The sequence below is a fragment of the Mustela erminea genome, chromosome 17 (genome assembly GCF_009829155.1).
Source record: "Mustela erminea isolate mMusErm1 chromosome 17, mMusErm1.Pri, whole genome shotgun sequence".
NCBI classification, from domain to species: domain Eukaryota; kingdom Metazoa; phylum Chordata; class Mammalia; order Carnivora; family Mustelidae; genus Mustela; species Mustela erminea.
In genome coordinates, this window is record NC_045630.1 from 45430891 (window position 1) to 45455544 (window position 24654).

General features: G+C 45.5%; 1 protein-coding gene across 2 annotated transcripts in view; it reads right to left on the reverse strand.

Annotated features, from left to right (window-relative positions):
• Positions 1–9386, reverse strand: part of RBBP5 (RB binding protein 5, histone lysine methyltransferase complex subunit) — a 35806-nt gene extending 26420 nt beyond the window's left edge. For both annotated transcript variants that reach the window (XM_032317661.1, XM_032317660.1), the window contains exon 1: positions 9218–9386. In XM_032317661.1, the coding sequence (XP_032173552.1) occupies positions 9218–9236 (19 nt within the window). In that variant the 5' untranslated portion in view covers positions 9237–9386. The remainder of the gene's footprint in view (positions 1–9217) is intronic.
• Positions 9387–24654: the final 15268 nt, after the last annotated feature.

A 24654-nucleotide genomic window follows, 5' to 3' on the forward strand; every position in this document is an offset into this window, starting at 1 on the left:
AAAAGACAATCTACATTCTGGGATGGGAAAACTTAACGGCTTTCCCTAAAAATTAATAAATGTTATATAATTCCAGATGGAATAAAGACAAATGTGAAAAAAAATTCTAAATATACTGACGCTGCTGAAATATGATAAAGGTGGCATTTCAATTTAGTGGAGGATTTATTTAACATATAGGGAATGACAAGGGACCATATGGAAGAAGGAAAAAGTAATTCCTCTCATATAACATATCCATTTCAGGTAAATCGATGTGTTTTTTTTTGTTTTTTTTTTTTTAAGATTTTATTTATTTATTTGAGAGAGAAAGAGTGAGAGAGAGCATGAGCGAGGAGAAGGTCAGAGAACGAAGCAGATTCCCCATGGAGCTGGGAGCCTGATGCGAGACTCGATCCCGGGACTCCGGGATCATGTCCTGAGCCGAAGGCAGTCGTCCAACCAACTGAGCCACCCAGGCGTCCCTAAATCGATGTTTTTAAAGAACAAGAATCTTAGAAGAAAATCTAGGAGACTACATGTATTATCTAGGGTAGGGAAGGCCTTAACCAAATGAGGAACACCAAAAGAAAAGAGAAATAGGTTTGATTAAATAAAAATTTAATATTTTGCATGGCAAAGTTCCCGTAAACAATTAAGATTTAGAAACAAACTTTCGGGGTGCCTGGGTGGCTCAGTGGGTTAAAGCCTTTGCCTTGGGGCACCTGGGTGGCTCAGTGTTAAGGTTAAGCCTCTGCCTTCGGCTCAGGTCATAATCTCAGGGTCCTGGGATCGAGCCCCACATCAGGCTCTCTGCTCAGCGGGGAGCCTGCTTTCTCCTCTCTCTCTCTCTGCCTGCCTCTCTGCCTACTTGTGATCTCTGTCAAAAATAAATAAACTCTTTAAAAAAACAAACAAACTTTCAAGGCAGATGACTGATAGGAGTTGATACCTGTATTACAAAGCAACTTATACATCAGTAAGAAAAAACAACCCAAAAGACAAAAAGAACATAAATAAAAATGAGATGCCACTTTCATCCATCAAACAGGTAAATTTAGGGGCACCTGGGTGGCTCACTCTGTTAAGCTTCTGCCTTGGGCTCAGGTCATGATCCCAGGGACCTGGGACTGAGCCCCAAATCAGGCTCCCTGCTCAGCAGAGGGTCTGCTTTTCCCTTTCTCTCTCCCTCTGCCTCTCCCCTGGCTTGCACTCGTGCTCTCTCTCTAATAAATAAATAAAATCTTAAAAAACAAACAACAACAACAAAAAACACAGGAAAATTTAGGGAGAGAACATCTGGGGGTACAGGAGAGGGCACAGGGACATTTTTATATGTCACCTATTAAAAATGGGAATTATGGGGTGCCTGGGTGGCTCAGTGGGTTAAGCCTCTGCCTTCAGTCAGGTCATGATCCCAGGGTCCTCGGATCGAGCCCCTCATCGGGCTCTCTGCTCAGCAGGAAGCCTGCTTCCCTCTCTCTCTGCCTGCCTCTCTACCTACTTGTGATCTCTGTCTGTCAAATAAATAAATAAAATCTTAAAAAAAAAAATGGGAACTACTATAGCCTTTTGGAAAACGGATCTGACAACATCCATTAAAAGCAAAACACAGGGGTGCTTGGGTGGCTCAGTCGTTGAGCGTCTGGCTTCATTCAGCTCAGGTCATGATCCCAGGGTCCTAGGATTGAGCCCCACATCAGGCTGCCTGCTTGGCTGGAAGCCTGCTTCTCCCTCTCCCATTGCCCCTGCTTCTGTTCCTTCTCTCGCTGTGTCTCTGTCAAATAAACAAAAGCTTAAAAAAAAAACAAAAAGGCAAAACATATAGAGTCCTTACCTCAGCAATTCTACAAATGGAAATCTAATCTCCATAGATGTAAACACAACAGTGGGACAGAAGTACTAATATTTCAAGTACTGTTTTTGGTGGCCAAAAAACAAACAAAACCTACCCAAACTGGAAACAAGGTAAATGTCCATTAACAGTGGAACAGATGAATAAATTACATTGTATTCTAATACAAAAGTACTAATAAATTATGCTAATTCTCTTAGAGAAATTTGCATTGGTGTTACTAAGTAGAAAAAAAGGCAAACACAAAGTGTGTATTATATAATCTCATTTTTTATTATTATGTGTGTGTGTCCATGCACACACACATATATATAAGCATAGAGAAAAATATGGAAGGAAATACATGGGATTATCAACAAAAAGGAGGCTGCAAGGGGAAAAAAAAGGATCACTTTTTTTTCAAAACGCATGGGAATTTTACTGTTGAAATTATACATCATGGGGCGCCTGGGTGGCTCAGTGGGTTAAAGCCTTTGCCTTCGTCAGATCATGATCCCATGATCCCATGATCCAGGGTCCTGGGATCAAGCCCCACATCTGCTCAGCGGGGAGCCTGCTTCATCCTCTCTCTCTGCCTGCTTCTCTGCCTACTTGTGATCTCCATCTCTCAAATAAATAAATAAAATCTTAAAAAAAAAAAAAGAAATTATACATCGTGTGTATCTACATGAACGTGTTAAAATCCATCAGATCTAGGGGCGCCTGGGTGGCTCAGTGGGTTAAAGCCTCTGCCTTCAGCTCTGGTCATGATCTCAAGACCTGGGATCAAGCCCCGCATTGGGCTCTCTGCTCAGCGGCAAGCCTGCTTCCTCCTCTCTCCCTCTCTGCCTGCCTTTCTGCCTCCTTGTGATCTCTATCAAATAAATAAATAAAATCTTAAAAAAAAAAATCCATCAGATCTAGCATCTCCCAATGTGTACGAATATGCTACAGTGTTAACTGAAGAAGGCAAGTTCCAAATAATGTGTATAAAAAGGTTCTATTTCTGTAAAAAAGCTAAAACAAAGCCCTAATAAATTTGTTTAAACATTTGTGTGAGCAAGGAATAAACTATAGAATGAGAAACTCTAGAAAGTTACCATTTGGGAAAGGGGAGAAAGACAGTTTTTCTGGATGCGTGTTTGAACTGTTTCCACTGCTGTGATAAACACGTGCTATATTTGTTCATTTGAAAAGCAAGAGATTAAAGAACCACAGTGCACTTTCCTGACTTACACTCACACTGGCTCATCACTTCTCTGAAGTGCTCAAACCTGCACTTACCACGAGCAGCTACCGCTTACTGAATGCCTACGTGTCCAACTCCACACGAAGGTCTTTTATATATTCCCTTTCCGTCCTCTCTATTCGTGATTAAGAGACCACTGCTGGGGCGCCTGGGTGGCTCAGTGGGTTAAGCCACTGCCTTCGGCTCAGGTCATGATCTCAGGGTCCTGGGATCAAGTCCCACATCGGGCTCTCTGCTCAGCAGGGAGCCTGCTTCCCTCTCTCACTCTCTCTCTGCCTGCCTCTCTGCCTACTTGTGATCTCTGTCTGTCAAATAAATAAATAAAATCTTTAAAAAAAAAAAAAAAAAGAGACCACTGCTGGCACCTGCTACACCCCAAGACCTGACCTTTACTGACACCTGCCTGTACTCACCAACCCTCGTCCCATATTTTTGCTCAAGCTCTTCCTTCCCATTCATCTCTTCACTCGGGCGAATGGAAACTGAAACCCTCACGCGACAGGGTCCAGACCGCTTTGAGCATAACCCTTGCCTGGTGCCTGTGCAGATGGACTGTGGAGTGACCTCCAGCTACCTTTACCTCATTAGAATACTAAATCTCCGCCCAAGGAGGAGCACAAGCCTCATTTCCATAACAATGTCTGTATAGCAGGTTTCCTTAAGGGAGCACGGGGTGGCCTTATGCTCACCTCTACACGCAAGGACAAGGCTTCCCAACTAAATATTCATCCAAAAACCGTAAGTAGAAGGAATCCATTCACACTTGCTCAGAGAATAAATGGTTTTGGAAGTTATTCCCATGATCTCCTTACTTGCTTCAAATAAAGTCTACTTTGTGCACCAACTCCACGTGGTGCATCTGTGACTCACCAAGGAGCGAACTCTGTTGGTTCAGTGACACTATTACATTCCATTTCACAGTTAAGTCACTTCCCAAGTGCACACAGTCAAAACATGGAACAACCGGAACCTGATCCAGAAACCATACTCTTAACTGTAACTACACTAAACAGCCTCTAGAATCTTGCCTGAATTTGACCTCAAGATTATTAATGTATCCTCTGTAAAACAAAACACAATCCCCCCTATTTGAAAGTCAAAATGTGCCCATCTGCTTTCCTTCTGTACATCTTCCTTTCTCTTCCCACATCTCAAAGATCCACACCAATTACTCCCTCACGGCCACCGAATGGAATTTAACCAAGAGAAGTGAGCTCAGTGGCCTACCGAAAATTCCACCTACTGAGGATTTTTCTTAGCAACAACCAGTGTTCACTTTATTTGTTCCCAAAAAGCCATCCCTTTTCCCAGAGAAGACAAAAGGAAAATTGGAAGTTAAGCTTCCCACCTCCCTTTGCCAATAAAGCCCACAGGAAGCACATAAAAGGTCTGCGCTGAGTGCTGAATGAATAATTTTGGTATTACACCATCCAGCCCAACCAGGCAGGAAACTTTTTTAATCTTCACTCTCCACATAGTGTCACAAACCCTGCCTAGTCGCCTCACTTTTACAGTCTCGGCCTTCCACCACATACGTCTTCCTGACGCTGTTCTTCAAACTCAGACCTTCCCTTCGGCTAAGGGCGGCTGCTCTGCAGCAGCCTTTTCGGAATCTGAGTTTACAACGCTTCCGGCCCAGCCACACAGGCTCCCTCAGGGCCCTCCTTTCTGTCCTGTGAAGATCCTTTCTCCAAACTGCCCTTCAGCTTTCCAGCCCCTTCCAGCTTTCTCCCTCTAGGTGTCCTGACACGGTATAAGGTCTGTTCTCCACACTGCTGAACACCCACCTCCTTAAAGACCTGATTATCACCAGCTCTAAAGCTGCACAGACCTCTTCGCCCAAAGGCCCTATTATTTTCGATTCCAACCCATTCCCCTCTGTTGTAACAGTTAGGAGCAGAGTAGCAATTTCCATTCTGTTTCCTCAATCTAACAAGCGAGGACACAGGCAAGGGCATTCTTCCAAAGAAATGCAATTCGCAGGTGTCTAGATAACCAATCCCACCCCGCCCTCATCTGATCCCTTCACCAACGTAATTACTATGTGTCCTTGACTCCAGCCTCATCTCCCTCGCAGAGCTGCCACAGCCAACTTTCCAAGACCCGAATCTCACCTGTCACTTAGCTGCTTAAAATTTACTTCACCCAACAATATACTAAACTTCTAAGTATAATTTCAAAAAGTGATTTCATTCTGGCCCCTGCCAATGTTATCCTCGCCATGTCTGGCTAACTTCGCATCAGCACCTAGCATAGCATAGAAGCTCACATAACCTGCCCTAAGCACCTAAGACCATTTCTTGAACATACCATATGCAGTCATGCCTCAGAACATCTGTCCCAACTACTCCCTGCACTGCTAATCAGCTTCTCTAACTTGTCCTTCCGGAAAAACCCTTCTCTATCTGCACTGCCTGGGTTAAATGACGCTTCCTCTATAAAACCATCCCCAAATTCTACTGCCAACCTCTACACTGCAGAATTAATTGCTTTCAGCTGAACTCCCATAATGCATTCACTTATTACGGTTCCATATTAGACACAATTATTTATGTCTCACTCCTTCTAGCTCTACATATTTATTCAGGGCAAAGGCTGTATCTTATTTTGAGGTCTTTCAAACAGAAGGACCCACCCCCACCATAAGTGGATAAATCAATTTAGTGAGCCCCAACAAGTTTTTTAATAGATTCGAACAGAAGACATCAGAGGACACTGAGCATAACAGGAATTAAGTATAATTTTGAGAAACTTAGTTATATATATATTTGTATATATGATGGATTGTGTGATAGAAAATAGATTTCCTGGGCACCTTGGGTGGCTCAATTGTTTGAGCAACTGACTCTTGATTTCGGTTCAGGTCACATCGCAGGACTGTGTCATCAGGCCCCTGCATCGGGCTCAGCACTGGGCATGAAGCCTGCTTAAGATTCTCTTTCTATCTACCCCCACTCCCTTCTCCCTCTCCCAAGAAAAAAGAGTTTTCTTCCTGTGAGTTGTAGTAAAAATAGTTTTGAAAAACTCTTACGTAACTTTCTATCTCCAGTGCATATTGTCAGATACCCAGCAAGAGCTCAGAAGTGACTACAGAAGTAAAATCACTACCTTGAGTGTTACATTAACAGCACGTTATCATTCCTTTCCTTTCTGGACAGATATTCTTTCCCACACGTGCTCCCACAATCACAATCACTTCTGTTCCTTGTGCTTTTTATCTCCAACTTTCTCCTTTAAAACTCAGTAATTTCCATAGAAATGTAGATTTCCAGACCCAGCTTTCTTTTAAATTGTCTAGCCTTCTTGGGGTGCCTGGGTGACTCAATCAGTTAAGCATCCCAACTCTTTCAGTTCAGGTAAGAATTGCAGGATGGAGGGACCGAGCCCGACATCACGCTCCACACTAGGCGTGGAGTCAGTCTGCTTGGCCCTCTCCCTATGCTCCTGCCCCCAACATGCACACATGCACATACTCGCGTGCACTCTCTAATAAATAAAATCTTTAAATATAAATAAACTGTCTAACCTTCCAATGCTAAATATTCCTAAATTTCACCCTCATGAATCTTCTATATCATTCAAGGAAAATCTTTCCCATGACCATTTCTTTCATGTACTAGCCTACCTATCACTTTTCCCCCATGCTGAAGTTTTTAAAAATAAGGGTCGACCTCTGACCTCCACTCCGTCTCCCACGCCTTCCAAAAATGACTGTACTCTGGTTTCGACTCAAGTTGCTGATGGGTACCAAGTGCGTAAGGACTACACAGAGCAGCCCTTTCCCAGCTTTCAGCATTCACCTGCTCTACAAGTGGCTTCTGAGAGCACGACAACGTAGATCCACCTCCACGTGGATAAATACAGGGAAGCACTCAAAAATTTGCCTAGCTCATAATAAGTAATATATAATTCTTAATTTATTATCATTTATTTGTCCTCTTAACCCCAAAATATAGGTAACTGTCCAAGATTCTGCCCTCAGCAGTTTTCTTTCTGCCCCTCCCACCTTTTCCCCTGGTCTTGTCATCCACTCACAAAGTTTCCTCAACAACCCACCTGCAGGAAAGTACACATCTCTTTCATAAATCTAAACCTACCTCCTGAACCCCAGATCCCCACTCAACATGCCCAATGCTGTCTTTCCCCCATGTCCTTAAATGTTCATCAAAAACACCACCATTGGCTCCCATGATTTTCACTTCATAGTTCCTCACCACTGACGCCCCTACCACACACAACGACTCTCAAATTCTGTCAACTCTTACCTCCTCAGGGTCTCTCTGTTCCATTTCCTAGCTCAGGCCCTCTTTATCACTCATTTACTCTAGCCCTCCAAACTGGTTTCACACCATCCAAGCCTCAATGACATGCTGCTGTCAGATAAATCTTAATAATAAATAAATAAATAAATCATAGCTCTGATCGAGTTACTTACCAGGTCAAAACCCTTCAATGTATCTGCCCTACTTTTCTTAAAAAGCACAGATTTTTCAGCTGGGCATTCAAGAGCCCATTCAAGAGTCCACAGACAGCATCTGTTGGCCTTCCTTTTATTCACAGCACCCACAACCAGGCCAAGCAGGAACATTCTTTGGGTGTTCTCTCACTGATGTCTTGGCTCAAACATTCCTAATAAGCATTTCTCCTTGTACCTTCATGCTTCAGTCCGTCACTTTTTCACCAGTCTTAAATGTCTACTCAAAAGTCCAACTCCTGGGACGCCTGGGCGGCTCAGTTGGTTAAGCAGCTGCTTTCGGCTCAGGTCATGATCCCAACGTCCTGGGATCGAGTCCCACATCGGGCTCCTTGCTCAGCAGGGAGCCTGCTTCTCCCTCTGCCTCTGCCTGCCATTCTGTCTGCCTGTGCTTGCTCTCTCCCCCTCTCTCTCTGATAAATAAATAAAATCTTTAAAAAAAAAAAAAAAAAGTCCAACTCCTCCACAGAATTTTTGTTCCTGGATGCCCTTCTTGCCCAGCCTTGAAGACATTCACTCTCTCTCCTAAATGTTCTTAGCACTCGGTAATGACCCTTAAAGGCCTATGTTCTGCAATATATTACGGCTATTTGGATAATCACCTTAAGCTCCTTAAAGGTAAGGACCACTTCTTTAAAAACCTTTGTAGCCCTTTTAACATTCAATACAACTTCTGAGTTGTTTTTTTTTTTTTTTAAAGAAACTTAACTTTAGGGCGCCTGGGTGGCTCAGTGGGTTAAGCCGCTGCCTTCGGCTCAGGTCATGATCTCAGGGTCCTGGGATCGAGTCCCGCATCGGGCTCTCTGCTCAGCAGGGAGCCTGCTTCCTCCTCTCTCTCTCTCTCTGCCTGCCTCTCTGCCTACTTGTGATCTCTCTCTGTCAAATAAATAAATAAAAAATCTTTAAAAAAAAAAAAAAAAAAAAGAAACTTAACTTTACATCAAGTCTTTTAGGAAATCTGGAAATATAGACTATCATGCTAAACACCTAATGAAAACCTCGAAGACAAGACCTAAGTTTTTAAACAGCTTGGGTCAGGGATAGGGAGGAAATGACTGAGAGCGTGACAAAAAGCAACTGCTTCTGTAGTTCTGTGTTGTGCACACCGTCCCTGTTACTTGAGCAGCTTAAACAGAAAGTCAAGATGACGATTCCAGGGCCAACTGTGCCGTTTACTCACTTGATGCCTTCCAGTCACTGCCCACTAAGACTTTTTTCATGTGTCCAATGAGGGACTTCAACTAGAAGATCTCCAAATCCCCCTCCTTAAGCACCCCGAACGTCTACAAAACAATCTAACTTTTCCAGGCGCCCAAACCCCTGACAAGTCTTCCAAGCTTCCTCTCAAGCCTCACATCCTCACACTCCTTCTTCTCCAAAAACTCTGGTCCTGCCCGCCCTGGGCTACTTCAGCACCTTTGATCCTTGTCCTCAAATCGAAGTCACAAGCGGTCTGCGCCTACCACTCCAGCACTGATCTGAAAGCAGCCTCGGGAAAGGCAATGCATCCTGCTTAAGGCGAAGCTGGGCTTCCTGCTCCCGCTGCTGCTCGGGAACAGGAGCGCCCAGGGATCCACAGCAGAACTATGTCCCTGAGGTTGCAGCCCGCGTCCCTCCCGCCCAGGTTCCCTCCTTTCCAGGACCGAAGGGTTTCCTAAGACGCAACCATAGCCCTCCTCACCCAGCAACTCGAGGTTCATCCCTGAGGACTCCGGCAGCCTGGTCTCAGCTCCAGGAACGACGCCTTTTCCCCCCGCCTGTTTCTGAGACCTGCGTGTAAGTGGGGGGCGCCGCAAATAGCTTAGCGCAAGCTCCGGAGACTTTCTGGCTTAGAAGCCCCCGCGGCTTCCGCTTTCTTCCCCCGCCTTCCTTGTTCGTTTCAAGTGGGCTGTCCATGTAAACGCCTTACCCAAAAAAAGAACAAACTCTCTCGGAATCATTTGATAACGCTCTTGACTAAGGGACAAAAATATCATTGTCAATGAATACTTTAAAAAGTGCGAGTCCTTGAGGCCATTTTCTGCCGAAGCATCTAAGTGAGCTATATATTTCAGGCATATCGTTAGACTACTAGTCCTTGCGGTGTTGTGTGTTCGGCGGCCATGTCTCCGCCGGCTGCTTCCGACGCCGCAAGAAAGGTTCCGGGCCAAGTCCGAGGGACGTAGGAGAGCGGGAAGGGTCGGCCGCCGTGCTCGGGTGTGGAGCTTGGCTCTTAGTCCCCAGGGCGCGTACTCCTCAGTATGTATGCTTCAGTCTCCTGGGAGTGACTTCCTACGTGTAAGGCTGTGCCATGGGGCCCACGGGAATGTACGATAGCATTTGTTAGGCCTCCATCCAAGGCTTTACAGCGTGCCCCCAGCCCTGAGCAGGACGCCGAACACCGAGCGGAGGGAGAGGCGGGCTGAGTTCCCCGGCGCTTCCCTGCGGGAGGAAAGGAACGGCGTAGGCTCTCCCGAACAACAGGACTGGAGCTGGATGTCCCCCCGCCCCGGGTGTAGACGTAATGCCCCTAATCCCAGCTCCCCCGGTCGCTCAGCCCGCCCCTCGGGCCGCGTTTTCCCCTCCGGGCCTCAGGGTTGTTGTAGGTAACACGGAGAGCGGTCCTGGGCGTCCCTGCAGGGTTCGTGGGAAGGTTGGGTGAGGGCAGCAGGCGCCCCGCAGAAGGTTAGCTGCTCTAACTGACGAATCCCTTTACCCAGAGTTACTTCGTCCTGCGGCCCTTCAGGCAGGGGTCAGCCCCGGGTGACCGCATTCCGTAACCGAGGCTCAGACCGCGGGAGGCGGGTGGCGTTCGTCCGCATCTCCGAAACGTGGCGACAACGACATCCCAAATACTGGAGTACCAACGGCGGCAGATACCAGTGCTTCCCGGCACGCCCTTGTCATCATTCGTGATCACCGGGTCCCCTCGACCTCCGCCAGCCGCAGGGCTGGGGAAATGTCCCTGTTACATTTATCTCGGGATGAGCCTGAGCAACTTGTCCCATGTATCCACGTGTAGTTTTTCTCCTCTGCGAGGTGGCCTGCTCATGAACTTGGCCTGTTGTTCGGATGCAGTACTTGTCTTGTGGGATATTTAAGCGAGGAGTAATGTGATCCGAGGGATGTTGAAGGAGGAAAACAAGGACGGTGTGAAGTAGGATTGGTTTAAGGAGTAGAAAGCGGGTAGATCAGTGCAGTGAGCCTGTGGAGAGCTGAGGAAGACCTGACCCAAGGCGAGGACAGAGGGAAAGAGGTAGGCGATGTTTAAGAGAGGGGTAGGAGGCAGAACTGATAGAATGGGAAAGATCTCTTGTATATGGAAAGCAAGAACGTCAGGAGACGGGCTCAACTTCTAGGTTTCTAGTTTGATGGGGGGACTCCATTTGACAGGGCAGAGAATGCAGGGAAAGGAACAGCTTTGGCAAGGTTGATGGAGAAGCCAGACTGGGTTGTTAGGGGTTTTTTTCCCCTTTTTTAAGAGGTGTGCTCTTTTTTTTTTTTTTTTAAGGTTTTATTTATTTATTAGAGAGAGAGAGAGAGTGCACGCAGAGGGGTGGAGCAGAAGGAGAGGGAGAAGTAGGCTCCCCCCTGAGCAGGGAGCACAATGAGGGGCTGCATCCCAGGACCCTGAGATCATGACTGGAGCCAAAAGCAGAGGCTTAACTGACTGAGCCATCCAGTTTCCCCATGGGACATGTTAGATTTAAAGAGCCTTTGAGAAATTCAAGTGACCATCCTGACTTGGTGTTCAAAGAAGAGGTTTAGGGGCGCCTGGGTGGCCCAATGGGTTAAAGCTTCTGCCTTCGGCTCGGGTCATGGTCCCGGAATCCTAGGATCAAGCACCAGCTCGGGCTCTCTCTCTGCTCAGCAGGGAGCCTGCTTCCCTTTCTCTCTCTCTGCCTGCCTCTCTGCCTACTTGAGATCTCTGTCTGTCAAATAAATAAACAAAATCTTTAAAAAAAAAAAAAAGGTTTAGGCTAAAGATGAACTATACTTCATCAATTCTAATATGCACATGTCCCCACATTTTAAAAATCTCTTCTATTTAATTATCTCATAATTATTTAGCAGTGGGCTCTTAGTGCAACATAAGATAGTGTGTTTTATAAGTTATGGTATCTCTGATTTGATGAAAAACAGTATAATTAGCGGGCTCTGCTTTACAAGTGTTAGTTGGAGCTTATTAATACTGCCAACCACAAAGGAAGGTACCCCGGTTTGTGTGTTGAAGGGGAGAAAAGGAAATTGAACACTCTTCCTTCTTGGCCTGAAGCAACTTGTCACTGTCATTCAGACTCTATATGAGAAAAACTTACTTCTTGGCTGGGTTGGAATTCCATCTCATTAAAGACTTTTACAGATCTCCCTAAATTAAGCCAGCTGGTACTTACCTCTCCTCCAGGTAAAAATCAGGAATTCTCTGAGTGGAATGCCTCCCAAGTCAGCCAGGATATACTCTGGCAGCTGGTTCAAATCACAGGGAATATGGATGGTAAGGGCCAAGAGACTTTTGTCACATTTCAAGGACTTAAGCCAGTCGTTCTCAGCCTTAGCTGCACGTTGCAACATCTGAGGCACCACAGAATAATACAGGTCCCCGAGTCCCACACCCAGATATTCTGCATTAATTGTAGGATCTACCTAGAGCATTCCTAGGCATTGGTAACATTTAAAAGATTCTTAGTGATTCTCATGTTCAGACAAGGTTGAGAACCATTTCTATTACAAGAATGGGGGTGCCACCAAATCATTAGGGAGTGAAGACTTTTCCAAGAAAATGTACTCATGTACTTACGACCGCCGTCTGTGCTGTCAGAGATTAAAGACTTGAGAGGCTTTTAGAACTAAGAAAGCAAGCATGAAAGAGATAGTAACATAGACACAGCTCTCAGTTCTGGCAAGAAGGATTGGAAGGAAAGAAATAGTTATATGTATCTATGTATCTATACATTCACTTGAAGATACACTCCACACTTTTGTGGGAAAAGGCATAAGCCTAAGGTTGATGGTTGCAGTATTATTTGTAATTGCAATATTTTGGAAACAATCTGTTTGTACATTTGTGGTACAACACACAATGGCATACTCAACAGCTGTTTAAAAAATGAGGAAGAACTCTGTGAATTTGATATAAAGTGGTTGCCAAGACATCTCTAAGTGAAAAATGAAAAGCACAAATGCAGCCCTAAATGAGAAGGGAATATAAGAAAATATGCTGCCTTTGTCCATTTGTGCAAAAGAAACAGTACAGGAAAGATAAATCAGAAACTAAGGACATTGGTTTCCTGTAAGGGATAGGTGGGAAAAAGAGTAAATGAGAATGGGGTAGCAGGAGTGAGGAGGTAGTGATACTCAGAGTATATATTTGTGTAGCTCTGACTCTTAGAATGCTAGTGTTTCCCATACCCCCGGGATAAATAAATAACTAAAACCAACTGGGATGTGGAGAGAGCCCAAATGGAATAAAAAATATTAAAAAATGAACCTACTGTAAGTCAAAAACATAGCTACACTAAAAAGGTTGGGAAGAACTAAAATGAGCCCTTGGTTGGATCCATAAGCCTAGAGACCCCCTCCCCCCCCCCCAAAAAAAAAACCTGCAGAAAACAGCTCCACTGAGAAGCTAGAAGTACAAAATTGAATGGGCAGAAATTTGAAGAGAAGCATAATTTTCATAGTCTCAGAATATCTCCTGCAAGAGATCTATTAACTATAAAGGGAAAGATAGTCATTTTCAAGTGTGAAATCTAGCAGAAGCCACCTGATCCCTTGATCTGGTGATAAAGGTCAACATCACCAGGAACAAGACAAAGCAAAACCATGAACCTGATACGATGTGTTGAGGACACAATGTTATCTGTCATATTCAGCCTAATAATGAGAAAACGTCAGACAAACTCAAATTGTGGGACATTTGACAAAATAACTGATCAGTACTCTTCAAAAAAGTCAAAGTTACGAAAGACAAAGTCAAAGTTGCTTTTAAAGACTGCAAGAGACTGGGCGCCTGGGTGGCTAAGTGGGTTAAGCTGCTGCCTTCGGCTCAGGTCATGATCTCAGGGTCCTGGGATCGAGGCCCGCATCGGGCTCTCTGCTCAGCAGGGAGCCTGCTTCCCTCTCTCTCTCTCTGCCTGCCTCTCCATCTACTTGTGATTTCTCTCTGTCAAATAAATAAATAAAATCTTTAAAAAAAAAAAAAAAAGACTGCAAGAGACTTAGGAGAAATAACTACATGCTGTATAGGTCTGGTCAGGAGCCTAGAATAGGAAAAATAAATGAGCAAAAAAGCTGGTAAATTCAAGAAAGGTCTTTAATTAGTAGTACTGTACCAATGTTAATCTTTTGGGTTCTGACAATTGCACTATAGTTATATAAGATGTTAACAGGGGACGTTGCAGGAGAGATGTATGAAAACTCTCAAGACTATATTTGTGACTTTTCTGTAAGTCTAAATTCAAGATAAAAAGGTGGGTTCTTTTTTTATAAAAAATGGTAAGAATGTTTTTAGAAAAGGACATTAACTCCTTCATCATCAACTCTTACTGAAGATGACTGACCCAACTCAAATGCACACTTTGTACAGCCTTCGAGATCATTGCCTCATAATAGAAAGGAAGAGACAGAAGACTTAAAAACCCAACTTATGGGCGCCTGGGTGGCTCAGTGGGTTAAGCCGCTGCCTTCGGCTCAGGTCATGATCTCAGGGTGTTGGGATCGAGTCCCACATCGGGCTCTCTGCTCAGCAGGGAGCCTGTTTCCTCCTCTCTCTCTCTCTCTCTCTCTCTCTGCCTGCCTCTCTGCCTACTTGTGATCTCTCTCTGTCAAATAAATAAATAAAATCTTTAAAAAAAAAAAAAAAAACCAACTTATTCATACTCAGGCAATTCCACATAAAGTTACTGGATCTGAGGAGGAGATAAAGAAGTCGGGGTGGGGGCTGTGGAAAACAACACTCACTCTAAGTTATGAACTCCAAAAGCAAGAATCTCTGGTTCCAAGTTTTGACATATGGGGTCTAGAAATTCATTTTGGAGGCTCTTCCTCCAGGGCTAGAGCAAGGAGTAGCCTCTTGGCCGGAGACCCATGCAGTTATCCAACGCCCTGCATTTAGAAGGGGCCCACCCTTGGTTTAATGTTCTGCTGTTGCAATCTTGAAATCCTTCACAATCTTTGAACAAGGGACCTTTGTGTTTTCATTTTGCGCAGGGCCCCATAAATTTAAGTAGCTAGTTCAGTCTGCCTCCACTTGTCAACCATAATTAGCAGAAAGAGAAGCCTCGTTTACATGGTGCACCCTGTACCCCCAAGGCCACAGTTGATTACTCTTGTGGCTAAGCCCCTGACCCAAGCTGAACCCAATTAGATTCCTTCCCAAGAATTTGGAATGTGGACTAAGAGGCCCCCATAGTCTGGCACATCTGTTGAAGAGAACAGATACGAATGAGAGGCCACTGGTGTCCAACAGATGGAAACCATGGGAGTTGGCTTCAGATTGAAAAATAAAGCAGAAATTCAGAAGCAAATCAAACATAATACTTTCTGCATCAAGTTCATTACCAAGGGTATACCGCATGAACATTTTCTCATTCAGTTAAGTATCCTTGGACCTTTAGAAAAGATAAGCTTTAGGGGCGCCTGGGTGCCTCAGTGGGTTAAAACCTCTGCCTTCGGCTCACGTCATGATCCCAGGGTCCTGGGATTGAGCCACGCGTCCAGCTCTCTGCTCTGCGGGAAACCTGCTTCCTCCTCTCTCTGCCTGCCTCTCTGCCTACCTGTGATCTCTGTCTGTCAAATAAATAAATAAAATCTATTTTAAAAAACTATTTATTAAAAAAAAAAAGATAAGCTTTTTTGCTTGTGCTACTCCAAGACATGATCTGTTGATTACAAAAGTCCTAACTCATTCCACTCCCCAACAAGGCAGAATGCTCAAACCCCATTTCTGTTGGGAGGGAATAGGGAAGGGAGTATCATTTCCAAACTGAAAAGACTGAGAAAACCGTTTCTTTTTTTTTTTTTTTAAGATGGTATTTATTTATTTGACAGAGATATCACAAGTAGGCAGAGGGGCAGGCAGAGAGAGAGGGGGAAGCAGGCTCCCGCTGAGCAGAGAGCCCGATGCAGGGCTCGATCCTGGGACCCTGGGATCATGACCTGAGCCGAAGGCAGAGGTTTAACCTACGGAGCCACCCAGGCGCCCCGATGAAACCATTTCTAAAATCAAAACAACCATTCAAAATTCTTTAAATAAAGAAAACCCGTAGTTGCTCCTTGTCAAAAACAAAGGAAAACATTGCATAAAGGGAAAAACAACAAAAAGATAGTATATAAAGACAACATACTGGTTTCTTCTCAATTCTCTGGGTCTCCCATCCAATGTAATCATTTCAATTGTCTTTATTGAGTTGGATGCTAATATTTCAAGCCCTTTAAAAAAACATTGGCTAAAACCCCTGATGCGGTTTTCAGTGTAGTTCCCCCCCCTTACCTATTTTTCCTTCTATACCTCCTATTTTTACCTTTTTTCTTTTATTTATTTGCTAGAGAGAGACATCGAGAGAGGGAACACAAGCAAGGGGAGAGGCAGAGGGAGAAGCAGGCTTCCTGCTGAGCAGGGAGCCCGACACGGGGCTTGATCCCAGGACCAGGAGATCATGACCTGAGCCAAAGGCAGATGCTTAACAACTGAGCCACCCAGGTACCTCTCCTTTTTACTTTTTTGAAAGATTTTATTTATTTATTTATTTTAGAGAGAGAGAGGGAGCATGAGTGGGGCGGGGGCCGGCAGAGGGAAAGGGAGAATCCTAAGCAGACTGCCCACTGAGTGCGGAGCCCCAATCCAGAGCCTGATACAGGGCTTAATCTCACAACACCGAGAGATCTTGATCTGAGCCGAAATCAAAAGATGCTTAACCGACTGAACCACCCGGGCACCCCTTACCTTTTTTCTATTGTAAAGAAAACTTACATAACTTGTTATACAAGCCAGACTGCAAGCTCTGGGCACTTCAAGGAAAGAGAACTGTTTTGGTTCGCAATAAAAATGTGCAGAGGGAAGGAAGAAGAGTTTAGTCCCCAACGTCTCCCACCCTCAGCAGTCTATAAACGGAATCTGGATTCCTCCTCATCCCAGGCCAGAATCCAAATACTGAGGGTGTTCATCTGCTGGGGGTGTGGAGACTTCTGATGTAGTGCACCGAGAGCCTGGGAGGTTCTCTTGCAGAGGCTTCTTCGTCCTGAGAACCTCAAAAGGGTTCACGTCCAGAATATAGAAAGAAATACAGGCGCATGTGGGTGCCTCAGTCAGTTACGCAGTCAGCTCTTAATTCTGGCTCAGGTCGTGATCTCAGGGTCTTGAGATTGGTCTATATAATTTTCTTAGTATCTTTATCAGGTTTTCTATTGATATCACGTGAGCATCATAAAATGAGTTGAAAAGTTGCCAAGTCTTTTTTTATTCCTAGTTTAAATAGGTTTTCTTTAAAGATTTTATTTATTTATTTGAGAGAGCGTGAGTGGGGGGAGGGTCAGAGGAAGAGGCAGACTCCCTGCTGAGCTGGGAGTCCAAATTAGGACTCATTCCTGGGACTCCAGGATCACGACCTGAGCTGAAAGCTGCTGCCTAACCAACTGAACCACCCAGGTGCCCTTAAATAGTTTTTTTTTTTTAAGTCAAAAGTGCATGTCTTTAATATTTTTAATAACTTTATTTTTCAGAGCAGTTTTAGGTTGACGGCAATATTGAGCAGAAGATACAGATTTCATTACATACGCCACCTGCTCCCACACATGCCTGAACCCCCCATTATCAACATCCCTTGCCACATCCTCATCCAACGTAAGGTGTTATCGTTTTCTGGATTTTGGTTATTTCAATAAGGGTGTAATGGTATCTCTTGTGGTTTTTTTTTTTTTTTTTAAGATTTTATTTATTTATTTGACAGACTGAGATCACAAGCAGGCAGAGAGAGAAGAGGAAGCAGGCTTCCCGCCGAGCAGAGAGCCCGACTCGGGGCTCCGTCCCAGGAAACCAGGATCATGACCGAGCTAAAGGCAGAGGCTTTAACACACTGAGCCACTCAGGCACCCCTCTCTTGTTTTAATTTGCATTTTGCTGGTGACAGGCATTGTGGGGCATCTTTTCATATGCTTATCTCCATCCATGTATCTTCTTTGGTGAGGTGTCTGTTTAGATCTTTTGCGCATTTTTCGACCAGGTCGTTTTTCTATTCATTGAGCGCTAAGAGTTCCGTGTATATTTTGGATAACTGTCCTTTACCAGTTGTGTCTTTTACAAACATTTCCTCCCAGTCTGTAATTTGTGTTTTCATTCTCTTAACAGTGTCTTTCACAGAATAGAACATTCTGACTTCGATGAAGTGCAGTTTATCAATTCTTCCTTTCATAGTGTTGTATCGAAAAGTCACTTCCTTGCACAAGGTCATCTGCATTTTTTCTATATTCACTTCTAGAAACTTTGTAGTTTTGCATTTTACATTTACTTTATTTATTTATTTATTTATTTATCTGAAGGAGAGAGTCGGGGAAGGGGCAGGGAGAGGGACAAGCAGACTCTGCACTGAGCGCGGAGCCCGACATGGGGCTCGATCCGCCACTCTGAGATCTTGACCTGAGCCAAAATCAAGAGTCAGCTGCTTAACTGATTGAGCCACCCAGGCGCCCCACATTTAGTTTGGGGATCCATGTTCGGTTAACTTTTGTGAAAGGTGTATGATGTGTGTCTAGATTCATTTTCATTTAAGTAAGTTCTATGCCCAACATGGGGCTTGAACTCACAACCCTGAGATCAAGAGTTGCATGCTCTACTGACTGAGCCAGCCAGGCACCCCTAGATTCAGTTTTGTTTTGTTTTTTAAAGATTTTTAATTTATTTATTTATTTTGACAGAGAGAGAAACAGCAAGAGAGGGAACACAAGCAGGGGGAGTGGAAGAGGGGGAAGCAGGCTTCCCACGGAGCAGAGAGCCCGATGTGGGGCTCGATCCCAGGACCCTGGGATCATGACTTGAGCCAAAGGTAGACACTTAATGACTGAGCCAGCCAGGTGCCCCTAGATTCAGTTTTTTTACAAGTTGATGTCCGGTTACTGTAATACCATTTGTTGAAAAGACCATCTTTTCCCACTGTATTGCCTGTGCTCCTTTGTCAAAGATCAGTTTACTGTGTTTGTGTGGGTCTAGTTATTCTTTCATTGATACCGTACCGCCTTGATTAGTGTGGCTTTGTAACAAGTCACATAGTGTCAATCCTCTGACTTTGTTCTTTCCCTTCAATATTTTGTTGGCTATTCTGGGTCTTCTGCCTCTCCGTATAAACATTAGAATCAGTTTGTTGCTATCCACAAAATAATTTACTGGGATTTGGATTGGGATTGCACTGAAACTGTAAATCAAATTGGGAAGAGCTGATCATGACATTACTGTGTCTTCTGATCCATCGGTATGGAATACCTCTCCATTTACTTAGTTCTCCCTTTATTTCTTAAATCAGAGTTTTGTTGTATTCTTTACATAGATCTTATACATATTTTGTTAGATCGATATCAAAGTATTTCATTTGGGGGGTGCTAATGTAAATTGTGTTGTGTTTTTTTTTTTAATTTTAAATTCTACTTGTTTCTTCCTACTGTATAGGAAAGCAATTGATTTTTTTTTACTTTTTTTAATTACTTATTTTAATTAATATATAATATATTATTTGCCCCAGGGGTACAGGTCTGCGAAGGCAATTGACTTTTGATATTCACCTTGTTTCCTGCAACCTTGCTATAATCACTCATTAGTTCCAGGCAGCTTTGGGCAATTCTTTCAGATTCCGTACATTGACAGGTCATCTGCAAACAAAGACAGCTTTATTTCTTCCTTCCCAGTAAGTATGCTTTTTATTTCCTATCTTCTGTTTCTGCATTAGTTAGGACTTCTAGTGTAGTGTTGAAAAGGAGTGGTGACAGAGGACATCCTTGCTTTGTTCCTGATCTTAATAGAAAAGCTTCTAGTTGCTCATTATTAAGAATGATACTGGGAGGAGCTTCTGCCTTTGGCTGAGGTCATGATCCCAGGGTCCGGGACTGGAACTACAAACTGCCTGCTAGGCGGGGAGTCTGCTTCTCCCTCTGCCTCTGCCGTTTCTCTCTTCTTAGTTAGCTTAGGTGAAGGCTTATCAACTTTAGTGATCTTTTCAAAGAACCGGCTTTTGGTTTTGTTGATTTCCTGTTTTCAATGTAATTGCTTGTGATATAATATGAATTACTATTATTTCTTTTCCTCTGCTTACTTTGGATTTGATCTTGTGGAGTTAATCTTAGAAAATACATTATAAACCCTAAGGAGTGATTGTAGAAGCAGCTTAAATGTCAGCAGCATTCTTGTTTCCGGGCTGTTGAACGCAATGGCCCTGTAGGAGCAGGATCCCACGATCCGCAGGGTCAGGGAGTAAGTTAGGAGCTATGAAAGAATGTAAGCCTCAGTCTCCCCTTTCTTCACCTGGCAATTGCCAGCCCAAACATCCCCCTGCTCCCTGATCCCGTGATTGACTCCCTGTGTGCCTGTGCAGGGGGCAATGCAAGCCTGCTTCAAGACGCTTGCCCTCCCTTTGTACTCCTTTCCCACGCTTGGAGGCATCGTCCTTGCTTTTCTGGTAAGAAATGAGACCAAAGCTATGTGCAGGACTCAGCTGCCGCTGCTCTTCCCTGCAGAGCCACTCAGATTGGTGTCTGAGAACTTTATTTCAGGGCGCAATGACAGATCTACTCTTCCTTTTGGAGTTTTCTGTTTGGGGGGGGGGTTGTTTGTTTGTTTGTTTTTTAAGATGGAAGCTTAGATTATTGGTTTTAGACCTTTTTTCTTTTCCAATATATGCACTCAGGGGTGTCTGGGAGGTGTCTGACTCTTGATTTTGGCTCAGGTCATGATCTCTGGGTCGTGGGATCAAGCCCCACATCGGGGTCTGCACTGGGCTTAGAGTCTGCTTGAGATTCTCTCTCTCCCTTTTTCCCTTTCTCCCTCTCTCTCTTTCTCTCAATAAATAAATAAAAATAATATATGCATTCAATGCTATGAATTTTCCTCTAAGTACTGTTATATTAGTCAGGGTTCTCCAGAGAAATGGAGTGTGTGTGTGTGTGTGTGTGTGTGTGTAATATATACGAGAGATTTATTCTAGTAATTGGATCACATGATTATGAAGGCCAAGAAGTCCCATGATATGCCTTCTGGAAGCTGGAGAACCAGGAAAACTGATGGTATAATTCAGTCTGAGTCCAAAGGCCTGGAACCAGGTGGGACTCGTAGTGTAAGTCCTGGTCCAAAGCTAAAGGTCTGAGAACCAGGAGTTCCTGTTCCAAGGGCAGGAGAAATGGACGTCCCAGGCCAAACTGAGAAAGTGAATTCGTCCTTCCTCTGCCCTCAGTGGATTAGATGATACCCACACTAGGGAGGGCTGTTTGGTTCACTCAGTTCGCCAATTCAAATGCTAATCTATTCCAGAAACACCAGTCTCAAGAGCTCAATGGTGGGCCACCTGGGTGGCTCAGTTGGTTAAGTGTCTGCCTTTGGCTCAGGTCATGATCTCAGGGTCCTGGGATCGAGTCCTGCATCAGGCTCTCTGCTTAGTGTGGAGCCTGCTTCTCCCTCTGCCTGCCACTCTCCTTGCTTGTGCTTGCTCTCTGTCAGAAAAATTTTAAAAATCTTTAAATTTGGGGCGCCTGGGTGGCTCAGTGGGTTAAGCCACTGTCTTCGGCTCAGGTCATGATCTCAGGGTCCTGGGATCAAGTCCCACATCGGGCTCTCTGCTCGGCAGGGAGCCTGCTTCCTCCTCTCTCTCTCTGCCTACTTCTCTGCCTACTTGTGATCTCTGTCTGTCAAATAAAAAATCTTAAAAAAAAAAAAAGTATTAAAATTTAATCTCTTACCTCCTCCAGCTCAACAGACCCACCAAAGACAAGTGGGAAACTTCCCAAGCTACCCAGAGCCCTCATTCTCTGCTCTGGGTGATGCTGCTGTGGTGGGTCTTTGGGATCCAGCCCGTGGGGCTGTCCAGCCAGAGATCCTCCTCCTCTGGGCCTGGGGATGGAGAAGTTACCCCTCCCCAGCTGGTGACCTTTACCACTTGTAACCCTCAGGCTGCCTCTCTGCTCACCTGCCTTGGCCTTTGTCCCTCACTGTGGTTTCCGGTTCAGCAAGCCCTCCTTCCTATAGCTTCCTAAGCTGTTCTTGTGTCTCAGGGCCACAGACTCCTCTTGAGTGCCTGGAATGGGATGGGGAGGTCACACATGAGATACCAGACTCCATGGCTGCAAGAGAAATGAAGAACCCCATTGGCCAGCGTGCTTTTTAACTCAGAGGGCCAGTGGGAGCTATAATTAAGAAAGGAAAACCAGCCTGGGGATCAGGAGACATGGGTGTTAGTGTGGTCCTACCCGCCAGCTAGCTGTGTGACATCCTTTGTGCTTGGGGTCTCATATCCTCTGCTATAAAAGAGGAGCCTAGATGGGATGCTTTTTTTTTGGGGGGGGGGGTTATTTATTTATTTATTGGAGACAGAGAGAGTGCAAGCGGGCAGGGAACGGAGCAGAGGGAGAGAATCTTTCAAGCCGACTGCAGGCTCAGCAGAGCCTGATGTGGGGCCGCTCCCACAATCCACGAGATCACAACCCGAGCCGAAACCAAGAGCTGGACGCGTAGCCGACCACGCCATCCAGATGCCCCTAACTGGGATGCTTTAAGCGGTCTTCCCAAGTCCACCTCTGTCTCTGAAAGCCTGCTGATCGGTTGCACAGGGATCCCATGTCTCAGCAGAGAAAACATAACAGTCGGGATACGTACGGCGGTTTCTCATTCTACCTTACTAGGCCTTCACGAGGCCACATGATGAAGTGCGTCCACAGCTGGTGAGGCTACTAGAAGCCGGAGGGGGAGAAGGTCTAAGTCTGGGGCCAAAGAATGCAGGCTCCACGATCCGCCTCTGCTTCCAGCGCTGGGGCCAAAGACAAAGGCTGTGCCCTCTCTTGATAAAAGGAGCCAAGACCTTGGATTTCCTCTCTGCAGCCTGGAGCTGGGACAGGTGTGAATCGTGGCCAGCAGGTCTCCACGGGAGATTGCTTGGCTGCTTCCTGCGCTTGTCAGATGCCGCTGGGCTCCCCCTGCTTCCTTCACTTCTCCCAGCTGCTGAGCCAGAGGCCGGGAGGGTGCCCTGTTACTTCTTATGCAAGCGTGTCTGTCTCGGAGTCTGTGTCTCAGGAGTCTGAGCCCTGGGAGTGTGACACATGGCCTGCAGGCTCCCTCACCCCCGGGCCCCTGCCAGTCTTTCCGGTCTGCCTTGGCTCCAGTGCCGCCTGCCCCACCACCCTTTGGCCTCACCAAACTCTCCACTCCCCAAACACCAGGTGCCCCCCTGGGCTCTGGGCAACTCTGTGCACAGTGTTGCCACGTAGTTTGTTCAACACACATTCATCCTGCTACCGTGTCCGCTGCAGGGAAGGGAGGGCATACTGGAAACGGGGAACCGAGGGACGTTGAGGGAAGGGACTGTGGAAACCATGGAAGCAGGGTGAGAGGGAACCAGCAGATCAGCTAGGACTCCCAGCGCTGGGACACCGTGGGGCCTGATGGGTAAAGGCAGGGGCCGTGTGCGGGAGGGGCGTGTGGCGGGGCTCTTGATCTCTGGGTCGTGAGTTCAAGCCCCATGCTGGGGCTAGAAATTCCTGTAAACCTGAAGCCTGTAGTTGCAGGAGAGCCATGAGACAAGAGCTATGATCTCCAGGGGGAAGGCAGCCACTGCTGAAGGGGAGCTAGGATGAAAACTGCCCAGCTTTTCTCCTGCCACCCTCCAAACTCCCGTGAGCACAGCAGAACTTCACTGGAAGTGCAGAGCAAAAGGTGGGGTCCACAGAGGCAGGGGAGCTGAGCAGAGAGGGGAAAGGGGGTGCAGAGGGGCCAAGAGAGCATCCCGCGTGGGCCGGGCTGTGTGCCAGACACCAGGCAAAACAGAAGAGCATTTGTGGTCCTGCCATTTCCAGTCTCAATAGAGGGCCCTGGGCTTGCATCGATGAATCATAAAAAAGTAATGAATATACTCATTCCTTTCAGGAACACTTTATAAAACACTCATAAAAATTAACCACAAGTGAGCCTGCAGAGCAAGTTCCAACAAATTTTTTAAAAACTGTCATCCTACAGACCACGTCCTCTGCCCACAATGTCGTTGTTTATAAATCATTAACAAAAACACAAAAAAACTCTTCCTCGCACTTGGAAATTTAGAAACATACCCACGTAAAACTCAGAGCAGAGAGGAAATAGTAACAGCAAATAGAAAACACCGAAACCGAACCATAACAAACATGTTACAGAGTAAAACTTACCGGATGCAGCGACAGTTATAATTCAACGGAATTCTACTGAAACGTCAGTGTTTGTGTGAGGAAGGAAGAAAGTTGAAAATTCATGACCAAAGCTTCCAGCTTAAGATGGGACAGGGGCGCCTGGGTGGCTCAGTCGGTTAAGTGTCTGCCTTCGGCTCAGGGCATGGTCCCGGGGTCCTGGGATCGAGTCCCTCTTCGTCATGGGGCTCCCCACTCAGCGGGGAATCTGCTTCTGCCCCTCACTCTGCTTGTTTTCTCTCTCTCTTTCAAATAAATAAAAACTTAAAACTTAAAAAAGATGGGGGAAAACAGTGGACTATGTACTCACCCTTAAAAGGAGAACCAAGATGATAAATAAAATGAGAAGGCATTAGTGGGCTGGAAAACAGAGGTGCAGTGAGAGAAACAAGCCAACCGGAAGTTGCTTCTCTGAGAAAGAGGCCACATCGAAGTCCATTCACGCATTAGAATAATCTCTCTCACGGTGAGAACAAACTGACAGCCAGTTAGTGACAGCCAGTTAGCTGGGATAAAAGTCAGACATCATGAGGGAAGAGAAAAAAGTTCTAGAAGATGAAATACAGGTAACACCATTTTTTAAAAGATTTTATTTATTTGAGAAAGATCATGAATGGGGCAGGGTGGGGAGGGACAGAGGCAGAGGGAGAAGCAGGCTCCCCACTGAGCAAGGAGCCCAATGCCGGACTCGATCCCAGGACCCCGGGATCATGAACTGAGCCGAAGGTAGACCCTTAA